This window comes from Typopeltis vanoorti, chromosome 24, assembly GCF_054136105.1.
Source record: "Typopeltis vanoorti isolate ZY-2024b chromosome 24, IOZ_Tvanoo_1.0, whole genome shotgun sequence".
Lineage (NCBI taxonomy): Eukaryota > Metazoa > Arthropoda > Arachnida > Uropygi > Thelyphonidae > Typopeltis > Typopeltis vanoorti.
The window spans coordinates 41,835,645-41,857,053 of NC_143572.1; the positions used below are offsets into that span (position 1 = coordinate 41,835,645).

The 21,409-nt window shown below is 34.2% G+C and overlaps 1 protein-coding gene across 2 annotated transcripts in view; it reads left to right on the forward strand.

The window, feature by feature from the left end:
- The window catches only part of LOC150093130 (ankyrin repeat and IBR domain-containing protein 1-like), a 424,458-nt gene that overhangs the window by 143,973 nt on the left and 259,076 nt on the right, over positions 1–21,409 (forward strand). For both annotated transcript variants that reach the window (XM_090413306.1, XM_090413307.1), the window contains exon 7: positions 19,262–19,379. In XM_090413306.1, the coding sequence (XP_090269432.1) occupies positions 19,262–19,379 (118 nt within the window). The remainder of the gene's footprint in view (positions 1–19,261; positions 19,380–21,409) is intronic.

Sequence of the window (21,409 nt, forward strand, 5' to 3'; positions counted from 1 at the left end):
AGGATGAAAGACCTTTATGAACTGCTCATTAAATATCTTGTTAAACTTAGCACACTGATACAATATGGTGGTGAAAGGCAAATCATAGGTCTGCACGAAAGACAAATAAAGTAGACTCTGTAAATTTCTCAAAATGGTATGGTGCTGTGAATGTAATGTGTATATATGGGAATCATGGATATTTATATAGAGAGAGGCTGAATAAGAGAAAAGAATGAGTGTAGTTGTGTAGGAAATGCGATATTCTGATGAACCATGAGCTATGCTTAAATATGAATTTAAATAGTTTAAATACGAGTAGGGAACATGTCATCATAATGATACAAGGAGGTCTGTCATTATAGATGATTTCAGCTATGAAAATATATAAATGTCAGGTTTAGAAATAAATCCCAACATTAAAGAAATGTTTTGGGAAAATTTGCAAAAATATGGCAACCTAATAATAATGGTTAGTGGTTTTCTATTCAGGACATGGGCTCTTAATCATTATTAATATTCTAATAATTACTAATGTTCCAGCATAAAGATGTGCACAAATTCTCAAGTAGAGAAGTACAAGAAATAAGAAAAGTCTCATTTCTTTTATCTTGGCAGCATAAAAATAAACATTTAAAAAAAAAATAAAATAATAAATAAATATATATATATATATATACTAGGGAGGCTCTCTCTCCCCCCCCCCCTTGATGCCTACGGCACCCAACCCCTTGAGTTCCGGGCTGGTAAGCTGCTAAGACAAAAAATGTGACATAAAAATGTTTCAAATTTCGGCTTATCTTTTTATGTACATAGAATAGATATATATGAGAGTGGTCTGAAAAGTTCTCGGCCTCGACCATAGATGGCAACACTATCGACAAGATTTTTTTTTTTTTTTTAAGTTGGTACAGCTGTCATAAGCATCCATGTGAAATTGCAAGTCATTCTATCAAGTAGTTTGTTTTATACAGCTGTCTGAAGCAAAAGTGTTGTATGTATCCCTTGAAATGGATAAAATTTGTATCATACAGTTATAAAATTCTTTGTAAAAGAAGGCTTAATGGCAAAAGAAATTCATTCAAAGTTCATAAAAGTTTATGGGCACACTTCTTCTTTTTCAACGATTAAGAAAAGGGCTACCGAGTTTAAACATGGCTGTACCACCCTTGAAGATGATCCACGTGAAGGATGTCCAAAAAGTGTAACAACACCAGAAATCATTGATCAAGTGCACGATATGGTATTGGATGACTGGCAAGTCAAAGTGCGTGAAATTGCTGAGACTAGGCATTTCAAAAGAATGTGTAGGATATATTTTGCATGAAGAATTGCATATGAAAAAGCTTTGCACAAGATGGGTGATGCGCTTGCTCACAGCAGATCAAAAATGCACTCACATGAAAATCTCTGAACAGTGCTTGGAGTGTTTTAACAAGAATAAAACTGATTTTGTGCATCAATTTATTACTGTGGATGAGACTTGGATTTACTATTACACATCAGAGAATCCAAACAGCAGTCGAAACAGTGGACAGAAGCTGGTTGTTCAGCCCCAAAGAAGACAAAGTCGGTTTCATCAGCAGGAAAGGTCATGGCATCGGTGTTTTGGAAATCTAAAAGCATTTAGTTTATTAATTATCTTGAAAAGGATAAAACAATAACCGAGGAATATTATTCCGATCTTTTAACCAGACTAGAAGAAAAAAATTATGAGAAAAGATCTGGTTTGCAGAAGGAAAAAAATCATTTTTCATCAGGACAATGCACCTGATGCCTACAAAGATATTTTGGCAATAGGAAAATTAAGGGATCTGCACTGTGAATTGTGAGAACTCCCTCTGACTTCTATCTCTTCCCAAAACTGAACCTTTTCCTCACTGGTCAGCGTTTTTCATCGAATCAACAGGTGATTGCAGCTGTAGAGGGGTTATTTTGCAGATCTTACTGAGAACCACTACAGGATGAGATAATGGCGATGGAGCATTGCTGGAATAAATTTATTAATCTTAAGGGAGATTATGTTGAAAAATTAAAATAATTTTGAAATTATAAATTCTTTTTTCATTGTTAGGCCAGGAACGTTTCAGGCCACCCTCGTGTGTGTGTGTGTGTGTGTGTGTGTGTGTGTGTGTGTGTGTGTGTGTGTGTGTGTGTGTGTGTGTGTTTATTTTTTATTTTTTTCCCTCTAAAAGTTCATCTCGAAAAGCTTCTTTAAAGTCAAGCAGCTTTTACTCATGAACTGTAGACTCAACTTTCATATTTTATTTATTATTTGTGTAGTTGAGTCTAGAGTTCATGAATAAAGCAGTGATTAGATTGAGAATGACACAAATTTATTCTTTATTTGTTTATTGTCCATTTCAATCTCTAAGATTTGAAGGCACAAGAAGCACAGCATATTTGAAAAGCTCAACTTTTTTCCCAGTCTCTTTGGTCTCCACATTTTTACATCATCAAAATTTTGTAGGTTTATATATTTGTTTGATGTTATCAGTTGTAGATATATTTTTGCAAAATAGGACATTTTTACCACAACTACAATGAAGTTTTGGAATATTGTGACATTTATATGAGTGACAAGCAAATAATAATAATATTATTGTTATTATTATTTATTATTATACCTTGAGAGTCAAGGACTCTTCAAGGGAGGCCACACCACCATCATGCCTTAAACTCATTCCCACCAGATGCACTCACTACTTCAACAGGCAAACTGTTCCACTCACCCACGGTTCTGTGAGAGAAAAATCTAGCTTTTATCCCTTTCTTAACCGTATACAAACTTAACTTCCAAGGATGACCCTTTGTCCTCTCCCTGCCTTCCATATAGTGAAAATTTTATCAACCAATATAATGTAATGCCTTCTAAAACATTTATAGACCTCTATCATATCACACCTCTTTCTTCTGTCTACATTCTATAATCCCAATATCATCTTTGTAGCTTTTCCAGAGTTTCTTTATCCCTTTGGAACTCAGAGACCATATCTGCACACAGTAGTTCAAGTTGAGTTACAAGCATAAATACTGTTGAATATCACATCACACCAAAATGCATAATTTTATACTTATTAACAACATTGAATTGATAGCTATTATCATTTGTACATATTTCCATAGTCAAATCAATCTGTAAATGCTATATAAATAGAAACTCAGATTACATTGCTTATCTTTGCATCATCAGCAAACAAAAATAATGAAATAAATAAAGCTTTTCTCTCTCTCTCTCTCTCTCTCTCGTTTCATTTTGCACACCTGGATGTTTACCATAGTCTAGTACTAAAATATTTGGAATATTTGGAAATTTACATGACAATAATGGTCAGACTATAATAAATTTAGTTTAATCCTTTATCCAAGTGTGTGCAAACAAAGTTTGCGCCTGAAAGTATCTTCAGGACTGGAGTAAAGTGGTACAACACCGGGCGACTCCTTGCAAAGGTGGAGCAAGCTACCAACAACTTTGCTAATGCTTCTGCCTTGGTATCTCCACTTGGGCCTGGCTCCCACTGAAGAGACCTCAATAAAGGTCGAAACTAGTCTGGGTAGTGGCCCTTCCCTTAATGCATAACATTATACATATTCGCAAGCTGAGATGGGAGTGTTGGCAGCTTGCTCCACCTTTGCAACAAGTCGCCCGGTGTTGTACCACTTTACCCCAGTCCTGAAGATACTTTCAGGTGCAAACTCTGTTTGCACACACTTGGATAAAGGATTAAACTAAATTTATTATAGTCTGACCATGTGGAAAATAAACTTTCAGCATCTTTCTCTAAATCCAGAGTAATTTAATAAAAAGATGGCACACCATCTGGCAGCCCCTATAGGAGGAGAAGAGCTTGCTAATGCTTCTGCCTTGGTATCTCCACTTGGGCCTGGCTCCCACTGAAGAGACCTCAATAAAGGTCGAAACTAGTCTGAGTAGTGGCCCTTCCCTTAATGCATAACATTATACATATCCACAAGGAGATGTGTTTTGCATTATGGGAGATGCTGAGATGGGAGTGTTGGTAGCTTGCTCCACCTTTGCAAGGAGTCGCCCGGTGTTGTACCACTTTACCCCAGTCCTGAAGATACTTTCAGGCGCAAACTTTGTTTGCACACACTTGGATAAAGGATTAAACTAAATTTATTTCTTTCTGTTTGGATGCATAATGTATTGTGAAATCTTTACATATTTGCTTTCTATTTGTTCCTGAAATTTATATTAATATTGGTGGTAAGTTTTACCTTTTATTATTTAATCCTTTTTACTGTGTTATTATTAATTCAATTTTTTATTGTGTAGAAATTTGGAATTTTTGACCCTTCAAAATTTCTTCTAAAAAATTATCTGGAGCAGAAAACCGTCAAAGGAAATTAGAAAGAGAAAAATATATTTCTAAAAGTGCAAAATGTTTATCTAACTTTCTAAAATTAACAAATTCATCTAGTTCTACTTCAATTAATATTTCAATAGAAGAATGAAAATGATTCTAAACAATTCTAAACACTAAACAATGAAAATTCTAGAGAATTAAACTGATGATATAAATCTAAATGAAAAAGATCACACAAATGAAAATAATGATTCGCAAATTTCAAATTCAAAAATAGCAAATGTTGAAGGAAACCCATAGAATATTATTCTTGTTCTGGAAGTACTTTTCAGTATAATGATCCTGCTTCATGGCCTTTCATGTTACATTCTGCATTTCATAATCATATTTTATTGTCAAATTTATTAGAATGTACCAGAGGTGACAACATTTATTTTATTTATCCTAGAGATCCAGAAAATTGCTGATTTATAGATATTCTATAATACATTGATGTTTTTCAACACCAATGTATTATATAATATCTGCAAATGGTGAAAAATATTTACAAAAGTGGCTTATTTATTCAATGAATACCAGTAAAATATTTCGTATTTGCTGCAAATTATTTTATTCCCATTAAGTGACTTCATCCTTAGGATCATAAATTATACATTTACTTTAATCCTTTATCCAAGTGTAAGCAAACAAGGTTTGCACCTGAAGTATCTTCAGGACTGGGGCAACACATGGCAAAGGTGGACTGACTTCACATCACTTGCCTTAGTATCCCATAATGCAAAGCACATCTCCTTGCAGACATGTATAATGCTCTGCATTATGGGAAGGGTCACTACCCAGACTGGTTTTGACCTTTATTACGGTCTCTTCAGTGGGAGCCAGATCCAGAGGTGATACCAAGGTTGAAGCAATGCAGTCTTGGATAAAAGATTAAACTAAATATATAATTTATAGTCTAATCAAGTGAAAAACAACTTCCAACATCTTTCTCTAATCCAGAGTAATTTAATAATAAGGTGTGACACCTTTTAGCAACTCGTATATGGAAATATGACTTCTGCATTGCTTTAAACCTTGATATTACCTCTAGGTCTGGCTCCCACTGAAGAGACCTCAACAAAGGTCGAAACCGGTCTGGGTAGTGACCCTTCCCATAATGCATAGCATTATACATGTCTGCAAGGAGATGTGCTTTGCATTATGGGATACTAAGGCAAGTGATGTGAAGTCAGTCCACCTTTGCCACGAGCTGCCCCAGTCCTGAAGATACTTCAGGCGCAAACTTTGTTTGCTTACACTTGGATAAAGGATTTAACTAAATATATAATTTATAGTCTAACCAAGTGGAAAAAACTTCCAACAGCCTTAGGATCAGTTGGTCATTCTAAGCGGAAACATATAAATGATTATTTAAAGACTCACGAAAATTCATCTGAACATGTAAAAAATTATTTCAAGTGGGTTGAAACAAGTGTGAGATTTCAAAAATTTAAAGCAAATGATGAAGAAATACAATTAGTCATTGTTAAAAAAACAAGAGCATTGGAAAAATGTATTGAATAGACTGTGTGATATTATATTATATTATATTTATCAACCCATAACTTGGCATTCCACAGTTCAGCTGCATACTCCAAATAATGGAAATTTTTTTGGTTTAATAGAATTATTAAGTAAATATGATGTCGTCATGCACGAACGTGTACATCACATTCTATCTAAAAAAATGAATGTAACATAATCAGAAATTGTAACATTTGGCCAGAAGAAGTGAAGAGAACACTAAAATCCTCACATCCTATCACTCCAAGACTATATGGGACACCTAAAATACACAAAGAGGATATACCTCTCCGTCCAGTCGTTGATGGAAGATCATCACCAACCTACCTTTTGGCAAAGCATCCTGCAAACTTATTAAATAATAAAATAAGATCAACAGAATCCTATATCAAGAATAGTCAACATTTTGTAAATAAACTTCAAGCCATTAAGATTGCACCAACAGACATGCTAGCCAGTCTAGATGTTTTATCCCTTTTCACCAGTGTACGAGTAGACGAGGTAATAAACATCATCCAAGATCTATTTTCTCTAGACATCACACAGATGTTTAGACACTGCCTTCAATCTAATTTCTTCAAGGTTAACAACACCATATACGAAAAATTAGAAGGCCTAGCAATGGGAAGCTGCTATCACCATCTTGTGCAGACCTTTTCATGGAAAAACTTGAAAAAGAAATTCTCTCCACAATCTTCCCTAGACCATCTATATGGTGGAGATATGTTGACGAGATCTTCATTATATGGCAAGACAGCTTAGAAAACCTAAAATCGTTTGTGGATAAAATCAACTCAATATGTAACAAGATAAAATTCACTCCGGAAGTGGAAAACAACAGCCCACTGCATTTTTTAGACATCTTGATAAAGAAACAATCAAATAGTGTCAAATTATCTATTTACAGAAAGCCCACAGATACTGAAAGATATCTTCATTATACTTCAAACCATCACGACACACAAACTGAGCATTATCCACATGTTGAAATATAGGGCCAGAAAGTTTATATCAGAAGAGGAGGATACACAGACTGAACTCTCACTAATAGCCAACACATTATCACAAAATGGATATCCTCCAAACATCATCAAAACATATATCTATACGGAGACAACCCCAGACAAGAAAAATCATGCTCCCAGCACATTTCTACTGTAGTGATCCCTTTCATCAAGTCAATTTCTTATCAAATAGCCAGAATGCTAAGAGCCTATCAGAGTGGTCTTCAAACCAACCACCAGCATCAGACAAGTTTTAGGATTCCCAAAAGGTAAGGTGCCATTCTACAAATATCCAAGAGTATATTACATTCCTTGCTCCTGCCTACATCGGACAAACTTCACAGAGTTTAGAAATCAGACAAAAAGAACATGTTGGTGACGTAAACCACAACAGAAGTATCTCTTCCGGCTTAGCACATCATTTCTGTACGTCTAACCACACAATAGAGTGGCAAAACAGCTCCATGCCATATCTGGATGACGACTATAGACATCGTTTATTCAAGGAAGCTAGAATAGTGTTAACAACCGGCAGAAACCTCAACAGAAATCAGGGTGTAATCCTTAACAGCTCGTGGAAAAACCTGATCCTCTCTCTAAATCAATCTGAAATACAGCTAGCCAGTAATCACATTACACATTTACAACAAACACCCATGTGTGATAATGAATAAGAACAATAAGTCATCTCTGTCATGCAAATGAGTAACCTTAGCTACTAATTGGTTTACAACGTTTTTTATGTTCCTTTCAATTTGCATTTACTAGTTTTTATGTCTTTCCATTTATGCCTTGAAAAAGCCAGACAGTTTGCTGGCAAAACTGGTAGGCTATAATGTAAATTTGTTTGTAAATGGTCATTATTAAATAAGTTTGTATTTTACAATATGTGGTTAAGTTGTTGGAGAAGTTTGTGAGAACTAGGATCCAGAGTTGGGTTGATAACAATAGTATTACCTTTGATGGACAGCATGGATTTGCTAAAGGGAGGTCATGTTTTAGTAATCTACTTACTTATTACAATAAAGTGACTGCTTCCTTTGACAGAGGAAAAGGATACACAGTAATATACTTGGATTTTGCAAAGGCTTTTGATAGAGTACCTCATGATAGGTTGACAGTCAAACTAGAGCAGATGGGGTTGGATATTAGATTAGTGCATTGGATTCGAGACTGGCTATCTGTTAGGTATCAACAACTTGTGTATGGGGGAGCGATATCCAGGAAAAGGAAAGTCACTAGTGGAGTACTTCTGGGGGTCTGTTTAGGTCCATTGCTGTTTAACTTGTATACTAATGATGTAGGTGAAGATTTGGATGGAGATATTAAGTTGTTCAGATGATGCAAAGTTGGGACGAACCATGAAGTCTAGTGAAGATGTTGTGACCTTACAGGAAGACTTGAATAGATTGAGTGATTAGGCACGGAAATGGGGATGTGAGTTCAATGTTGCAAAATGTAAGGTTTTAAAATTTGGAAAACAAAGATGGGATGCAGAATTTATGCTTGGTGAGAATATATTGTTGGAGGTAGAGGAAATAAAAGATCTGGGGGTGATAGTGGATAAGGATCTAAAATTTAGGGGACACATAGCCAAAATTGTGAAGACAACACAAAGGCTTCTGGGAATGATGCGGAGGACACTGACGTGTAGAAGTAGGGAGATTCTTGTTCCGTTGTATAAGGCTTTGATTAGGCCACACATGGACTATTGTGCCCAGATTTGGTCACCGGGTTTTCAGAAGGATGAAGAGATGTTGGAAAGGGTGCAAAGGAAGACTGACTAAGGTAGTTTCTGACCTCTGGAATGTCGAGTATGAGGAAAGATTGAGAAGATGTAATTTGCAGAGTCTGGTGGACAGGAGGAAGAGGGGGAGATATGATAGAGACATACAAGTTCTTTATATAATTGGTAAGGGGTTGTTATAGGATCAATGCTGGAGAAGTTTTACAGAGAGTAGTGGGAGAACCAGAGGTCATCCCTAGAAACTGTATAAAGAGGGTGTGAGTAGGAGAGTGAGAGGCAGGTTTTTTTCATGCAGAGTTGTGAATGATTGGAATGCCTTACCTGAGAATGTTGTGTCTGCAAAGAGTTTGAATGTGTTTAAAACACGGTATGATGAGCTGTGTGTATGTGTGTGTGTGATAAAAGGACCTCCCAGATGAGTCTTTGACTCCATGAGGTCTTGGGGTGGTAATAATAATAATATGTTACATGCATTTTCTTAGATAGAATGTGACATACATGTTCGTGCATGACGACATCATATTTACTTAATAATTCTATTAAACCAAAAAAAATTTCCATTATTTGGAGTATACAGCTGAACTGTGGCATGCCAAGTTATGGGTTGATAAATATAATATAATATAATATCACACAGTCTATTCAATACATTTTTGTTCTTTAGCAATGACTGATTGCATTTCTTCATCATTTGCTTTAAATTTTTGAAATCTCACACTTGTTTCAACTCACTTGAAATAATTTTTTACGTGTTCAGATGAATTTTCGTGAGTCTTTAAATAATCATTTATATATTTCCACTTAGAATGACCAACTGATTCTAAGGGTGTTGGAAGTTTTTTTCACTTGGTTAGACTATAAATTATATATTTAGTTAAATCCTTTATCCAAGTATAAGCAAACAAAGTTTGCGCCTGAAGTATCTTCAGGACTGGGGCAACTCGTGGCAAAGATGGACTGACTTCACATCACTTTTGCCTTAGTATCCCATAATGCAAAGCACATCTCCTTGCTGACATGTATAATGCTGTGCATTATGGGAAGAGTCACTACCCAGACCTTTTTCAATCTTCATTGAGGTCTCTTCAGTGGGAGCCAGATCCAGAGGTGATACCAAGGTTGAAGCAATTGTGGTTGCCATTCTTTAAATTTCATTATAGAAGATGCATCAATGTCTTGCCCACAATCTATTTCATTTTTTGGTGCTATTCAGTGCCTTTATACATTATTTTTGGCATCTGTAGCTAGATGGAAAATTTTTTCTGACTATTAAAGCAGTATGTGAAATTTGTTGGGAGAGTCGCATTGAATTCATAAAGTCAGTTAGATACCAGACTGTTGAAATTCATTAAATTTGCTGGCCTGGTTGGCTGAGTGGTTAGCATATCGGCTCTCTAGCCAAAAGGCTGCGGGTTCGAATCCCACCATGGGCCTCAATGTTTGTGATTGTCTGTGAAAATGCTAGTGGTGGTAGATGTCATTGGTGTAGTTGGTGGAGATGGAGAGCTGTAGAGTAGGAGCCCTCCCTTGATGAGTCCTTGGACTCCTTGGAGGTGTCATGTAATAATAATAATAGTAATAATAATGATGCACTGATAATACTTAGTGAAAATTCAACCAATGCAGCCACCAAATCTGAATCCTTAACACTAGCAGAAAAACTTTGACTGTTCCTTTTTAGTTATGTTACTGAGGTGGTATGACATACTTCTTCCATAGTAAGCAAATCTGTGGAAGCAAAAAATATGGATTTAAAAACTGTTATAAATTTATTAAAATCATACAGAATACATTAGTCAATACCATACACAAGGATTTGAAAATGCTTTGACTCAAGTTGAAGAATTAGGAAAACTTTTAGAAACAGGGCCAATATTTGCAGAAAAAAGAATAGTTCGTAAAAAGAAATTATTTAATTATGAAACCGAAGACACCATTATTGCTGTTGATGAGAAAACAAAGTTTAGAACAATGATATTCAATATCATTTTAGACACAATATCAACATCTCTCAAAGAAAGATTTGAGCAAATAAAAACTTATGAACAAAAGTGGGGTATTCTTTTAATTTAACTAAAATAGGCAAAGTGAATTAAGAAAACATTATATGGAATTGCATTCAATCGTTAATGATGAAATAGTTGTGACATTGATGGGAAGAAACTCTTTGAAGAAATTAAATCTCTAAACAGTTTACTTCCAGAAAACATCAATTCACCATTAGAAACTTTACAATTTTTAAAAGCAAAGCAATCTGTAGAATATATTTCCAAATACATGGGTCACATTGAGAATTTTGCTGACAATTCCTATAACGGTACCAACAGCTGAAAGAAGTTTTAGCAAATTAAAACTTATCAAAACATATCTGTGATCGACAATGGGGAGTGAGAGATGTATTGAAAATGCTGTTGCTCAGAAAATAGACATTAGCGAAAGAATAAAAACTTTTGCAGATTTTTATTTGAGAAAAAAAAAATCTAAATTATAATTGATTAAATTAAAATTACAGTGTAAAATCAGTTTTTGTTTGTAATAATTTTTATTTGTTCCTTTTTTATGTAGCATATCTGAGTGAATAAAAATGATAAGTAGAAATAATGACGTTATGAAATTACTAATAATTTAAAAAAACACTTGTACTTACAATTAGAAAGTGCTTAAGTATAAAAAACAAAACAATACTTAGGAGCCTCACACATGGCGTCTGCCTGGGGCACAAAATTATCTTGGTCTGGCTCTGAATAAATCAAGCATGAATTTTCTTGGCAGATTATGTGAACTACAGTTAGAGCAGTGGTTGCAAGTGGTCGATATTGTCTCCCAGGGGTCGATATAACATTGTTAGGGGGTCGATTCCGGCTCAGGGATCGATAGAAAAATATAAGATATCATTATGTTGCACCGAAACCATTTGGTGGCAAAAACTCGCAGTGACGAACTGCATGATACTCTAAGAGTGTGTATTAAATCTGTTCATCAAATTAGAGCTCATCCTCTTAAATCGCCATTATTTGCAAAAACTTTGTGGAAAAAATGATGAGGTATCAAACCAATTACTCTTGCATACTGAAGTAAGATGGTTGTTTATAGGTGCAAGTCTACAAAGATTTGTTGAGTTGTTCGAGACAAAATCTAGAGTTTCTTAAAGATGTTAATTTGTTTTTGAGTGATGAACTGAAGAGAAATAAGAATCATATTTTCTACTTGGCGGACTTATTTTCAAAATTTAATGACGTACAGACCTGTCTACAAGGTAAAAATGTCACGATTATACAAGCTCAGACGATTCTTTTAGGCTTCCAAGCTAAATTAACCTTATTTAAATCATCATTGTTACGAAAACATTGTTACTTTTCGAATCTACAGCAATTGGAAGTAAAAGATGAAGACTTAGAAATATGCACAAAACATCTTCAAAATTTGAGCGATGATTTTAAATTGCGCTTTGCAGATTTTGAAAACATGCACTTTCCAGATTGGGTTATCATGCCATTTTCTGCAGATATTGAAAATATCTAATGTAACTTACAAGATGAACTTATTGAATTGTCAGTTGATCTTGAAGCTAAGACACTTTTTTAAAAATATGACTTTAAGTTACTTTTGGAAGAATATAAATGTTGTAGAAAAATATCCAAAACTTTCTGAAGTGGTACTCTCCGTTTTGCTTGCATTTCCAAGCTGGTTTCAGCCATGTTAATTCCATTTTAACAAAACAAACAAATAAGCTAGATATAGAATTCCGTGGCGATTTAAGGCTGAAACTTACTAATTTTGAACCCAACATTGCTAATCTTGTCAAGAGTCACAAAACACACCCTTCACATTGACAATGTTAGTAAATTGTATACTAAGTTAATAAAAGTCTTATTTTCATATATATAAGGAAGATTGTATTGTTGTTATTTTGTTATCTAAATTAAATCTTATATTTTATATATTATTTATCCCTCCTATCAAATACGTAATGTTAAGAAGGACGTCAAAAACATATCCCTTTGATGTTAAGCCAATATAATAATATATACTTATTATACATACAATAAACACTGTAACTATAAAATAAACAATCTAAAAGCTCACATAAGCGTCTTTTTGCTTGTCCTATTATAATTACGTAATAGTAAAATAGAGGGGGTTGATAAAAAGTCAAGAAACTCTTGAAGGGATCGATGGTCAAAGAAGTTTGGCGACCCCTGAGTTAGAGTAAGACTCAATACAGTTGACTCTCACTATAATAAACTGTTGCAAAGTCCTAATGAAAATGCCCCTGGCATAATGCTATTCTAAAAGAAATTTACTGTAACTAGCAATCCATAATTACCTGAAGGACCTAAACGTTATCGCTAATTAGTTGACTGTACTTGTAACACTGATAAAATCAATAACAGCAGTTTTTTTTTTTGAGTTCAGAATGATGACTTTCCAAAACTTTGAAAATTTAAGTCCATCATTCTTATCACAGTTGGTTTGTGGATTAAGGCTTTACAGCCCCTTCTCTGATAACCATTCTGAAAAAGGCTGGCTGTAGAAAATAAAAAGTCATCTTGATGTTTGAAAATCCATAAGCCTACAGATCTGTGTTTATGTGATCTTTCTTGTAGTAAAATCTATATAGACACAGATCTGTAGGCCTATGGATTTTCAAACATCAAGATGACTTTTTATTTTCAGTTATCAAATTTATCATGCGGGCTCTCTTTCTGAATCTAATAGTGGCATATTTTTTAAAGAGCACTTAGTTACTCTTTTTACTGTATTAATGCTATATTACTGTTATTGCAATTTGAACCTAAAATCACTGCAAATCACATTAGAGATATTGAACAAAAATCTACATAAGCTTTTTGGATTTATAGGATTTAATTATGTTTAACTTATATACTCCATTTCAACAATAAAGTAGAGATGTAAATTCCAGTTAATTTTTATTTGCTTTAAACTTTAAAGTAATAAGAATTGTCATACATTGCCCACAAGATACTGTGCATTAACTTACTTTTGTTAAAATCTGAATGAAACTGAAATTAAATCCATTTTTGTTTCATTCAGATTTAACATGCAATAACATTCCCGGGGCTAATATTGGTATATCAGAAGAAATAAAGCTAATTGTAATTTATAAGCAACATTAGTAATTTGAGTAAAACTTGTCCATGCATCATGTTGTAAATAATTATTGTAAATTTTCTAATGTTTAAGCTATGTGGATTTTGTGCAAATACTTGTGTACTGCCGGGAGAAAGATAATCGGATTAGATAGTGATGGCCTGAAACTAAACACGTGCACCAAGTAGGACGCGCATGCGGGTTCCCTCCATAAAGCACTCTATGGGAGAGTGTGGCGCTAGGCACTGGAGAAAAGTAAGGTGTCATGGGAAAAGGGAGAGAGCAGGATGACGTAGACTAGGAAACATCGGGCACATGATTTAAAAAGCGTAGCAGTGCTAGTTCATGGCTTTTTTTCTCTTCCCTTTGAATTGGAGTGGTCATCGAGATAGAGGCCGTTGGAGCACGCTGAAGTGTCTATGGCAAGTTCGCCAGTCAACAAGTAGCCCAGCGGAACAGAGTTTCCGATCACCACTGAGATCAATAAGCCATGCCGAGCTAGTCTACCTGAGAGCGGCGAGCCAGACTCACCTTTTGGCAGAGATGTGTCTAGTTAGAGTCCATCAGTCGAATAGTGCAGATGAAATAATTGAGAGAAGGAATCAAGGAAACAAAGTTCTGTCAAGATGTATGTGAAGGTCGAAAAATTCCCCAGCCTTTGGTAATGTAAAATTTTGATCTGTTATATAATTGTGTTGAGGGGAACAACCTGTAATTGTAAAAAGGACTTTAGGTTTATAATGTTTCAATTAACGAAAGGACTTTAGAGATTATGCTAAAGGAAGTAGTGGAACTTTAAGTTTTGGATGGAGGAATTGTGTGGAAGCTCATTGAGACAATTTTGTTATTGATAAATGAATAACCTTTAGCATTGTTATGTGTAAAATGGATAATTGACCTTTGATAGAATTTCCTACTTGAAATAATGTTTTAATTTATTACGGGAGAATTAGAAATTTTAGTTGAGTATACTCATTCCCTAAAGTTAGTGCAATTCTATGTCAGAATTTGTTCATAAAGTGTAAATTGTGTGATTTTGTAATTAAATGTTTTTCTTTAGTATTAATTGATGACTTGCCTGATTTCCTTTCTATTGCACTGCTCATTAAGTTAGAACCAAGGCGGGAGGTAAAATACAAGGGAGGCTACGACTGTGAAATGAATTTTAGTTATTTGATGAATTTAAAATTTAATGAAGGTGCTTAAGAGATATTAGACAGTGTACTAAATTGAGTTCTAGTTCCTTGATTTTGCATTGTTCAATAGTCTAGGATTTAGGGTGGTGCAGTATAATAGAAGTTTTCTCTGAATCTAAATAGGAACTGGCACCAACTCTGAAACAAAGGAATTGGCGCTATCCAACGGCAATCCCTTTGTCCTCAGTCCACGCTTGCTACTCTTAAGAAAGTTGAACGTCCCAGATTAAATATTGAGACTGCATAGGAATTATAGTATATTAACTTGATGCATCAAGCAAAGAACTTTTATTGAAATTAGGTTAAGGAAATTATATGAGGGAATAAGTCAGGATTAAGATCATAAATCACGACGTTAGTAGAGAAAAGAATAAATATTACACTTTGTAATTAAAGGGATAAGAAGTCAGTTTATAAATTCAGCATCAAAAAATATATTAATTGGCCCTAGAAAGAAATTTATTGTCTATCACAGCTATTATTAACATGTCATATTTTTATAAGATTGATTGTACTATCTGAATTTATTTCCTTCCCCCAATTGAATCTTGATTTCTCATGCTTTCTTATTGTGCGTGTATAGTATTAAATGTATGTATTTTCACACCGAAATATTTGTTTTCTGTTACATTTTAAGATCCTTTAGCTGTGTTTAATCCATTATCCAAATTTAAGCAAACAAAGTTTATGCATGAAGTATCTTCACGACTAGACTATGTGTACATAGAGGATGATGGATACAAAATTAATAATGGAAAAAACTCATGTACAAAGATTATTTAATAGTATAATTTTTGCCTGTGTGTCACAGGCATCTTCAGTACATTAAGCTCAAATTAAACAATAACTGACAATTCCAAAAAGTGCCACCTAAGTAGCTGGTGTAAGATAACTAAAAAGGTCAATAAATTTCCTTTAAAAAAAAAAAAAAATCAATACAATAAAAAGTTAGGAAAGATTAGCTGATTTGTAAAGTACTATCTCCCATAAAGGGGATAGACGTATTTGTTTATTTTTTTTAGGAAATTTATTGACCTTTTTAGTTATCTTACACCAGCTACTTAGGTGGTGCTTTTTGGAATTGTCAGTTATTGTTTAATTTGAGCTTAATGTACTGGAGATGCCTGTGACACACAGGCAAAAATTATACTATTAAATAATCTTTTTACGTGAGTTTTTTCCGTTATTAATTTTGTATCGATATGTCTACTCACAGTATATCTCTTTTAAAACTTATTGCTAGACTTCACAGAGAGCTATTTCCAAACAATCTGCTAGATACGGTAAAGTATTGGTAAAGAAGGCCAAATGCATTAACAGATTAATATTCCTTAAATGATGTAAGATGGCCCAGGTTATTCCAACCTGTTGTAAAATAAAAGAAGTTTTTAGTATCCCAAAAGCTCATCGGATCTACTTGAAAGCTAGTAAGTCTCTTTTAAATAATCAGCTACACGAAGCTAAAAAAATCTCTTGCCGTCTTAAATAAAGAAATTATGGACATATAAAATGCTCTGGAATCTGTTTTAATGGTTGAAACTTTTAATACTGTAATGTGCATATCTTAGAGTTCTTACCTAAAGGTCTTTAATGATTCTTGTGACAAGCTAAAATGCAAATTTGAATCACTGGTCAGCAGATCCAGTAATAATACTATTGATATAGATAAAGTAGTTAAATGTTTCCGGACGTCCACTAACAGACTGTGAACGTTTTGTTTTATCAAAAGGACATGATTTCGCCGTTACACCGAATAAGGTGCCACTTATGGATTTTTTCATAACATAGACAGGAGTATTTGATCCTTATCCCAAAAAACAGCCAACAGATTACGTTTTGAATGTGCACAAATTCTTTTTCATGGCAAGCCTCCTCGTCCAATCTTTCTTACTCTGAGTTTAAAGCATTGAAATCACTGAAGAATAACAATAATTTAATTATTATGAAAGCTGATAAGGGGAAGGCTGTAGTGATTCAAGATAGGAAGGAATATGAGAAAAAAATGTCTCTTTTACTTTACAACTGTTCAACTTATAGGCCTCTTACATCGGATCCTACCCGGAGTCAATTGAAGAGACTTAATTCTCTTATAGATAATGTATCTACATGGAATGAAGATCAAAAGAAAAAACTTAAAACCTTCTTCGGTCGTCCACCTAGATTGTATGATCTTCCAAAAGTTCATAAACCAAGCATTCTGTTAAGACCAGTTGTAGATTGTATAGGTTGCCCCACTTACAAAATCTCAAAATTTTTATCAAATTTACTCTCCTCTTCAACTAGAAGAACTGATACTTATATAAAAAATACTTTGGATTTCAAAAATAAAATTTCAGATCTTCATTTGGATGTTTCTGATATCATGATCAGTTTAGATGTTGTTTCTTTATTTACAAATGTGCCTCTTTTGGAAAGTATTGAATTACTACAACAGGAATTTCCTTCGGACATTGTAAATGTATTTGATTTTGTAATAAATTCTGGTTATTTTTCCTTTAAAAATAAGTTGTATCAACAAATTGAAGGAACAGCAATGGGTAATCCTCTTTCTCCTGCTATCTCCAATTTCTTTATGGAACATTTTGAACAACGTATCTTTGACAATATTTCTCCCAGACCTACACATTGGTTCAGATATGTCGATGACATTTTTGCTGTATGGAATGGCTCTTCTGATGAACTTCAACAATTTCTCACTAAGTTAAACGCATTTCATCCTAGGATCAAGTTTACCCTAGAAGTAGAATCAAATAAGCAGTTAGCCTTTTTAGATCTTCTAATTCTTCGCCAACCAGATGGTAACCTACATTTCTCAGTTTATAGAAAGAAGACTCATACAGGCCATTATATCCATGCGGAATCTCATCACCATCCCAGTCAAAAGGCAGGAACTATTTAAACACTGGTTCATTGGGCCCACTCCTTTTGTTCTACAGACGATCTTTTACAGAAAGAACTACAATACATAACTTCTTCCTTTCTATCTAATGGTTATAAGAATTGCTTCATTAAAAGAACTTTGAGTAGTTTTAATATGTCTTCCTCTTCAAACACAGAGGAAATAACGCGCATTACTATCACTTATGTACAAGGCATCAGTGAACGTATAGCAAAAGTTTTAAAACCACTGAATATTTTTGTTGCCTTTCGACCGTTTAGAAAAATCTCCACCTTTCTCACTTCTCCTAAGGACAAGCTTCCACATCTTAATCATCCAGGTGTCTACCAGATTCCGTGCTCTTGTGGATTATCTTATTTCGGACAAACGGGAAGATCTGCCTCTATTCGGCTAGAAGAACACCAATCTTATATTGAATACTTTAAACCTGAAAAGTCTGGACTTTCTGAACATGCCATCTTCACTAGACACAGAGTTCATTGGAGAAAGACAAGAAATTGGAGAAAGAGTTCTTCTCAAAAGTCAGTTTCTCGTGGAACGCCTTTATAAAGAAACATGTGAACCTCTACTTCATTCTCCTAACTTAAACAGATTCAACGGTTTACGTCTATCCCCTTTATGGGAGATAGTACTTTACAAATCAGCTAATCTTTCCTAACTTTTTATTGTATTGATTTTTTTTTTTTTTTTTTTTTAGGAAATTTGTTGACCTTTTTTAGTTATCTTACAGCAGCTACTTAGGTGGCGCTTTTTAGAATTGTCAGTTATTGTTTAATTTGAGCTTAATGTACTGAAGGTGCCTGTGACACACAGGCGAAAATTATACTATTAAATAATGTTTGTATGTAAGTTTTTTTTTTTCCATTATTAATTTTGTATCAATATGTCTACTCACGGTATACCTCTTTTAAAACTTATAGAGGATGATGACTTCATATCATTTGCTATGCCAAGTGATGTGAAGTCATCAGCCTCTATGTACAAGTAGTCTAGTCATGAAGATACTTCACACACAAACTTTAGCAAATGTTATGCATTTTTATTTGCATAACATTCATTTTATTGTTTTTAATTTTTAAATATACTTGTGTATGATGTCTTAAATGACTTCACATCATTTGCTATGGCAAATGATATGAAGTCATCAGCCTCTGTGTACAAGTAGTCTTTCGTGAAGATTCTTCACACACAAACTTTAGCAAATGTTATGCATTTTTATTTGCATAACATTCATTTTATAGTTATTAATTTTTAAATATACTTGTGTATGATGTCTTAAACATCCACAGTTAATATTTGTGAGTTATATATGTAACATTTTATTTAGTACTATTTAAAAGTTTTACTTAATATTCAAAATAACATTTCAATCTTTTAAGATTTTATAAGATAAGGCAATGATTTCATTAAGAAAATATGATAATTTCTTTCAGGATTATAGTGGCCTAAGGCCCCAAGACCTACAAGAGGCCAAAGATCAGCTGCTAGTTGAGACATCAGATATGCTACACATACCTTTGTTCACTGCAGAAGCTATGCTCAGAAATCATGGTGTGTGTTCATTTGAGATCGTTGTAGTATAGTAAAATATTTTTATTTCAAAAATAAAAATATTATTGTATATGACATCAGGTAAAAAAAAGTTAAATGCACTAAGAAATTTATTATTACTCAGCACATTGCACTAGGACAAGACATTTACTGTACTGTATTCAAAACCTGCATCCTCTTAAATTTAGAAAAAAAAAATCGAGTAATATTCTAATATGAACCAAGTTTAATTTCAGTAGTTTCGTAGTCTTTTGTCTGGATCATCTGGATCATAAATTCTTTAATCCATCATATTAGAGTGGTACAGGAATGCTGGATTTAGTAGTAGCATCTGAGAATCCATTTATAAATGAAGTAGCTGTTATGCTTCCAGTTAGTGAAAGAGATTGTAGTTTTTACTTTGAAGATGACAATGCATGTAATTAGACATATGTGACACTCTAATACAGGTGATTTATAATAAACTGGGAAGACAGTTTGAAACATTGCCTTGACATGACACGGTAGAGGAGTAAGCAGTGCATGGAAATAGACAATGGGGTGCTTGAAGGAAGTTATGTTTATTTGCATTCCAATATTAGAATAAACTGCCTGAGGGTTAAATGGATGGATGGTAGATAGGAGGAAAAGAGGTGATATGATAGAAACATTTAAGTTAGTGAGGGAATTTTATCAGACTGATACAGAGGGGATTATAAAAAGAGTAGAAGGTAAGAGGGGAAGAACCAAAGGCCATTCCTGGAAGTTGTGTAAGAGTGTGGTGAAGAAAGTTGTGAGGAGTAGATTTTTTACATACAGAATTGTGGGTGAATGGAATACGTTACTAGAATATGTTGTTAATGCATTAGAAATTTGTTTACATACTGTGTTGTTTGATGTTTGTCATTATCATGTGAATTGTCATGTCTGTGAAAAATTTATGGCATTCAAAGATCATTACTAAATATTAGCGTTTGCAGAAATCCAAAAAATGCATTAAAATTTAGAATACAGTTTACAAAATATCAATCCATTTTTGGTTTATGTACGGCAGGGTTTCCCAAACTGTGTTCCACAGAAAGTGGATAAGTGTTCTGTGAAAAATTATCAAAATTAATATGAGCGTGGAATGGTTTTAAATTCTGTGACAAGTTCATATGTTTGAAAATCAGGTGCTCCTCATTTTGTGTGTGGATTGTGTTATTAATGGCTGTGCTCGCTGGCCTTGACTAAGCTGCTGGCTGACAGCCGCTGTGGTTGTCGACACCTCCGAGCGCGAGTGAGGTACAGAGGTAACTATTCTAGGAAACATGCGGTCACAAGCAAGGTCAATGCAATACGCTGCCGCCTGTAGTGTGCGCTGTCACATGTTCACAATGATACAGCCTGCTTTGTGTGCTTAGCTTTACATTGAATACGAGACCGATGATACTCGACCCTAACCAAGGTGTTCCATTAAAATTTCAGGATTTGTGAAGTGTTCTGTCATGGGAAAAAATTGGGAAATGCTGATGTATGGTATGTGTGTAATTTTGTAAATTATACCTCAAAACTAATGGAGCTGTATCATACATATTGATATTCACTAAATTTTACATAAGAAAACTTGAGGAAAAAGTGATATCATTGCACAGGAATATTCACGGAGTCCAAATTGCAGGCGATTCGCACTATCTGTTGTACCTTTCCTTGAGCACGTTCACTGACAAAGCACTCACAGCAGACTCCGGTCTGCTCATTCACCACTCTCCAGGCAAAAAAAAAAAAAAAAAAAAAAAATCTCTTCCTCACACCTTTCTAACCATATTTTTACTCAATTTCCAAGGATGTTCCTTGTTCTACTCCCTATAGCCAAGCACTGAAAAACTTCCCCTGTATCAGTCCTATAAAAATTTTTTAACAACTTAAATGTTTTTTTATCATATCCACTGTTTTTTTTGCCTATAACTAACTTTAGTAACCCATGAACCTGTTTTTCCACAACAAACTCTCCTTCGTGACCATTCCCCTCAGGATCTTCTCTACTACTTCTCATCCCCAAGAAACCCAAG